Source organism: Episyrphus balteatus, chromosome 4, assembly GCF_945859705.1.
Source record: "Episyrphus balteatus chromosome 4, idEpiBalt1.1, whole genome shotgun sequence".
NCBI lineage: Eukaryota > Metazoa > Arthropoda > Insecta > Diptera > Syrphidae > Episyrphus > Episyrphus balteatus.
The window spans coordinates 5163304-5169650 of NC_079137.1; the positions used below are offsets into that span (position 1 = coordinate 5163304).

Consider the following 6347-nt stretch of genomic DNA (forward strand, 5'->3'; position numbering starts at 1 on the left):
TTGGAAAGCGCAATTGTTTTTCGAAAAAGAGTATACAAATTGTTTTTTAGACCATAAAATAACCTTTATGCAACATTTGTTTTAATTTTACAGCCCAAAAAACTGTACAAAAGTGCGTTTGAAAATTTTCACTTTTGTACTTTTTCACTTTTTGAGCCAATGTAGTTAAGGCTTAGCTTAAGTCGCAAAAGACTTAATCGACACAAAGAAGAGTACAAGTACCTATACTTTTCTTGTGCGGCAAATTGTGCAGCTCAAATAGTCATCGCTGCGATCAAAAGCGTCATTGTGTATACACCTTAAATTTTTACTACTGACAGCACCTGTCACAAGTCAGAATAGCCAACTTTCAGAAAAAATAAAACCAAACGTCAACTTTGTCTCTGTTTTGGAATTTTTTTTTCTGTTTTATTTTTCCACCCCACATAAGTCTACGTTGTTGTTTGTGCTCTCTTTTTCGCTGTGTTGTTTATAACCAAGGCAAATCAATCACAAAAGGTTTTTTTCTCACATCTGAATATACTCAATATTCATAAAATTTAAGAAAAAAAAAAAAAAACTTTTCCAATTTTCCCCTATTAACACACAATTTTCGTTATTTCTCTAGGAGAAACATAAAGAAACTTCAATCTAAAAGTTGCTAATTAATTTCAATTAGCTTTCGAAAAAATATAAAAAAAAAGAAACAAAAAACTTCTCCAGACCCTCAGAAATAAGGCAAAAATCAGAGGACAAAAAACAGACTGTTTGAATTTTATGAAAACACCTCCAGCAGCAGCGATAGCATTTCAAGTGACAATATGACGAACATGCGACCACCCAATAAAACTATCCTCCTGAAGGTTGTCATTCTAGGAGATGGTGGCGTTGGCAAGAGTTGCCTCATGAACCGATTCGTCTCGAATCGCTATGAGGAAAATAATTTCCATACAATTGGTGTGGAGTTCATGAACAAAGACATTCAAGTCGATGGTGAAAAGTATACATTGCAGGTTAGTTAGTCAATGAAGCGATGTATATTTGACCTTTTTTTTCTTTTCTTTTAATTGAGGGCAATTTATACAGACTTTGAGAGATGGCGGGGGTGGTTTTTATTAAAATTTCTTTGATTGTTATTATTCTAGATATGGGACACAGCTGGACAAGAACGTTTTCGTGCATTGCGAACACCTTTTTATCGAGGATCAGATGTTTGTTTATTGTGTTATGCAGTCAATGATCGTGACAGTTTTAAAGGATTGAAATTATGGAGAGATGAATTTTTGCGCTATGCAGATGTTAAAGCTGATAAATTTCCATTTATTGTTGTGGGAAATAAGGTAATTTTTTTTTATAAATCGACTACGTATGCAAGTACGATGTAGGTACATCAAAAAATGAATATGAAACTGACGTCATAAGTTATTTACGCAGCAGCGATCGATAGTTACAGATAATAAAGCTAATCTAAATTGTAGGTGCTTACTCACATCGGGGTTGAGAAGCGATTGGGGTTTGTGGGGAAATTGATAGGTAGTACATCTCGAACTTGAAGCTAATCTTATATTAGGACATTGAACCAAGTGCATTTGTACTTCCTTTGCAATGTCTTCGTAATTAAATTTAAATAATAATTAACTTTAAATAATAATTCATTACTAACAGTGTTCTAAATATATTTATTATAATATTCTAAATATTATTATTATAATATTTAAGTTTTCAGATAGATAACGAGCTGCGCTTGTCTTCCACCCATAAATAGTCAAAGCAGGAAACTTGTAGGTTGATATTGAGTAAAACGTGATAAGAAATACTCGTGCTTATATATTTCTCCAAAATGTAATCAATTTATCTACTAGAAATAAATTATGACAAAATATCATCAATCTACCTATCTTATAGGGGAGAAATCGATCTTTTGAGTTTAATAGCGTCTAAAATATTTTTGTCCTCTAAAGTCTAAAATACCTTCAATTGATTTGTAGTTTAGACACATTAAAAATGGTACAGTACGTTCTCGATTAACGCAACTCTCGATTCACGCAACTCCTCGATTTTCGCAACACCTAAATTTTTACCATTGTTGACGCAGTAATCGCAACTCTTCTACAAAAATTGACTTGATAAGTGCAACTTTCAATACGAAAATTCGATGAACTGACCAAACCCTTATTGGAAAAGTGTTGATTGTTCAAAAACTTCGGGATATGTCAATTTTAAAATCTAACAAGCTACAAAAATCCAAATAAAAATGTCCCATTTTTTCGAAAGAACTACACATACGTAATTACGTACTTATCTTAATGAATATACTTCCATTTGTTTCGTTTCATATCAACAAAAATTTGTCATTAAATATATTTGTTAGTGTTGGTTTTCTGATATTTTCGCTTTTCATCTCAGATTAAGCCTAAAAAATATTTACTCGGTCATTGCAACAACCTCGGTCATTACAACCACACTTGTTTTAATTAGTTGCGTTAATCGAGAATGTACTGTAGTTTCACCAATCTTACTTGGTTATTAGTATAAGTCTGGCTCTGAAAATAGTGACTTTGTTATGCTTTTGAAATAATTTGATCCTTATCTATTTCGACAAGTTGTAGTTTTTAAAACTGCTACGGTTTAAAAAAAAAATTAAGTAAAAATAAAGTATCTATTTATTGTCAAACTTTGAAATCGAAGAATCCCTAGAAGGTTAAGACCACGAAAAAGATTTATGGATCTTATTTAGAAAAAATTGAACGATATATTTTTTACAGTGCACCAATTAGTTTAGGTTAGGTGGCATCTGAAATTTAATTCTGCATTTCACAATGATCATACCTAGTTCATTTGATTAAAAATGCTGGCATAGTTTGTCAGTGGTTTAAACTCTCTAACCAATGTTTTAAACTTAAAATTAACTGGTGGAACAGAATGATGTAGCTGTGACTGTGTCATGTGGCGCTGTCAAAGTTAAAAAGTATGAAATTAGTATATTGGTGTCACAATACGTAGCTGTGGCTGCGACAAGGAAATTCGCTGTGGTACAAGTCGAGTCAACTTTTACTTCAAGCTACAAGCGCAATGACTATTGATGTTTCTAATGTGGTTGCTCAGTTAATATTATTTTTACTTGCGATATAGGTACTATAGGGCAAGTTTAGGATTCGTAAAAAAAATCGAACTCGAGATAACAATTTTACATGACATAACGATGATGGAGAATGCCAAAAAAGTGGGTCCGGCAATTCTGTCTGTCTGTCTGTCTGTCTGTCTGTCTGTCTGTCCGTCTGTCTCTATCTGGAGCTGCAGCCTAAACGAGTGAAGTGATTTTCTTCAAACTTGGTAGTTAGCAGTTTTTGGTGATTCCCTAGAGGGGAAATTGAAATTTTTTTTTTATGACCAAAACTAACGGTACCTGCCATATAACGGAAATAGAAAAGTTAATTTTTTTCAAAAACGGCTCTAACGATTTTGATTAAAATTTTTGTGTGTAATACTACACATAAGGGCCAACATTTTAAATAAAAAAAATATTTTTTGTACCGTTATTAACGGTACCTGTCATAGAACGGTTTTTTTCGTTTCTGAATATCTCGTACAAAATTAACCCGATTTAAATGAAAATTTTTATACAAACGTGTGTAAGTAAAGATAATATTAAAAATTTCGAAAATTTTCAAAAAACGCATTTTTGGTTTTTTAAAAAATATTTCAAATTTTTTTTTTGAAAAATCAATTTTTTGAAAACGGATCAATGAAAAATTTTGAAATTTAGTTTTTATGTGTAAATTAATTATTTCTTCAAAATGGCATACCAACTTTTTTTTTGAAAAATGTTAAAAAAATTTTATATATAAAAAATTATTTTTTTAAAAAACGGCTCCTACAATTTTCAAAATTTTTTTTCTAAAAATACCTTTTTATACGAGAAATAAAATGGCATATTTGTTTTTTTTTTTAAGATATTTTAAAACGGAGTTTTATTAATTATAAAAACAGATTTAATTTTTTTATACTACTTATGAAATTTCTTCAAAATATCGAATTTTAAATTTCTTGAATAAAAAGCTTTAACATTATAGTTACTTTAAGCATAAGAGCAAGTACGTGCGACCCCAGTCGTGCAATTTATTTTTTCAAGGCAATTGTTCATCTTTTCTATATTTTTAGCGATTTTATTTGACATCTTGTACCACCGCGTTTTTCTTTGCTACAAGCGAATTTTCATTCTGTTCAACCAGTAAACGTCCACTGTGGCGTATGTGCAACATTTTTCTCAATATGGGGTAATACACACTCCTACTCAAAATTAACTCGCAGCTTTTTATTTTTAAACCCCTGTATCTTATTTCAAATGGCTTTAAAGTTCTAGCGCATATCTTTTTATTTATTAAATAACTTATACAAAGCTATTCGCAGCAGAATTTTCCAAATATAAATTGATAACTTACAGATTTTGTGCGAAAGTTTTAAGATTTCCGTAATAAACCTAGAGTCCACAGCAAATTTTGGGAGTGGAGGTATAACCAAAATATTAGTATTGTATGGAAATGACAGAGCATCAGTCCTTATATTCAGAATATGAATTTGTGTTAATTTAGCCTACTCACAATAATTGGAAAACTCGCGTTATTTAACCCCCTGAAAACCATATAAAGCATTTAAAGCTGTCAGACTTGAATTCGTTACTAGAACGCATAAGGCTCAAAAATTGCATACACACATTTTTGTTATACTTCCACTCCCAAAATTTTCTGTGGGCTCTTGGACTATAAGTTTTTTAAATTTATTTTTGTCAGTTCTAATTTTTACATGAGAACATAGACAAATTCAAAAAATTACTATAAGTTACTTACAGAGATAAATATCTCTGTAAGTAACTAATACATTTTTCTCACGTGAGTAACTTACTTGTGTAATTGCCGCCTTAGGTTTTAGGAAATAACAACATAGAATCATAATATTTATTTGCACTCTTTTTGCAATGAGCGTCGAGAGAGTAGTTTCGAAGGAAAATTACTAAAGTAGCTTTTTCATAACATTAACCGCGTTTTGTACGGAAACGCTCTAAAATCAATCTTGATTTTACAAATATTTATGTTAAGATGTTCTATAACTTAAAATTGTTCCAAAGCATTTATCCCAGACAATTTTAACTTAAAGAAAAAAGATTAAGTTATTCCCAGTGAGTTTTCGTTGTTGAACATTGTGTTAAATTTGTACTGACTGGATTTGGAAGTCTCACGAAAACACAGCTATTTCCATACAGTGCTGTGCAAAAAAGATGCAACTGTTTCTACTCAGTATTTATTTTTTATTTTTTGCTTTTATTGACCATATTGACTCTATGTTTACTTGCATGAAAGCAAACAAAGTCGTAGTCACGCAAAAGCTCTGCTGACGCAAAATCAGTTATAGTTATTAAAATCAAATTTAAAACCTTAAAAAAAAAAAGTAAAACATTTCGGAAACATTTTCGAAAATATATATTTTAGATCAAATGTCAAAAAACATTTCATTGAAAAATAGTTTTTGGGAGTTTATAGCGAAAATAGTGATGAACAGAGCTTAAAAACTAAACGTGATGGAATAAATCTGTAAACAGGTTTGAATTCAGCACACTCAAGTTAATTAATGTTACCTTACAGAGTTCTTGCTCCTGACTTTTTTTTTGCCGACCAGTGTTTATATAAAAAAAATATTTTGGTCTTATTGAGCTAATTCAAATCGTATTCATTCAAACCCTTTTTTGAAAAAATTTAAAAGAAAAGATTAATAATTTCCAAATGTTGTATAATAGGAGACTTCCGACTTGGTTTTAACATTTTATATTCAAATATTTACTAATCTATTTTATTTCCTTTCAGAACGACATGGACGAACAAAGTCGACAAGTAACACCGGAAGAAGTCAAAGAATGGTGTGATGAATTTCAAATTGCAAGTCTAATTGAAACATCATCGAAAACGGCAACAAATGTTACCGAAGCCTTTACGTTGGCTGTTAGACATTGGCAAAAATTAGAAAAAGCTACCGAACGTGAAATGCGTCAGAATGGTGATACAATTGATTTAACCCGAGCTATTCGATTGCCAACAAGTCGATTTTGTTGCAGTTCAGCGGTGTTAGGTGATGCAGAAAAAAATACATCATCATCGAATACAAATTCACCAAGAAGACAAAGAAATTAAACATTTTTTTTATAGACATAGGTACATAAAAAAAACCTAAAACAAATTAATATTTTGTATAAAAACAAAACAAACAAACAAAAAAATAAGTAAATAACTCAACTTCTTTATGAATAGAAATGCGATTGAGATTGTGGATGAAAAAAAAACAACAGTCAGTTATACATATATGTTGATTAAATTGAA

General features: G+C 30.6%; 1 protein-coding gene across 2 annotated transcripts; it reads left to right on the forward strand.

Annotated features, from left to right (window-relative positions):
- Nucleotides 1-382: 382 nt before the first annotated feature.
- LOC129918711 (ras-related protein Rab-9B) lies at nt 383-6347 on the forward strand. 2 transcript variants are annotated; one of them, XM_055999414.1, is made up of 5 exons: nt 383-498; nt 608-992; nt 1125-1319; nt 5838-6182; nt 6279-6347. In XM_055999414.1, exons 2-4 carry the CDS (start codon nt 801-803, stop codon nt 6159-6161), a joined length of 711 nt encoding a protein of 236 aa, XP_055855389.1. In that variant the 5' UTR covers nt 383-498; nt 608-800; the 3' UTR covers nt 6162-6182; nt 6279-6347. The 2 variants fall into 2 exon arrangements, with proteins under 2 accessions (XP_055855389.1, XP_055855388.1); XM_055999413.1 differs by having other exon boundaries at nt 5838-6347.

What these genes read in the sequence shown, in the direction of transcription:
- LOC129918711 (XM_055999413.1), top strand. Translation starts at nt 801, where the DNA reads ATGACGAACATGCGACCACCCAATAAAACTATCCTCCTGAAGGTTGTC. An exon ending in GTGAAAAGTATACATTGCAG is followed by an intron (nt 993 to 1,124) that starts GTTAGTTAGTCA and finishes TTATTATTCTAG; the next exon opens with ATATGGGACACAGCTGGACA. An exon ending in TTATTGTTGTGGGAAATAAG is followed by an intron (nt 1,320 to 5,837) that starts GTAATTTTTTTT and finishes ATTTCCTTTCAG; the next exon opens with AACGACATGGACGAACAAAG.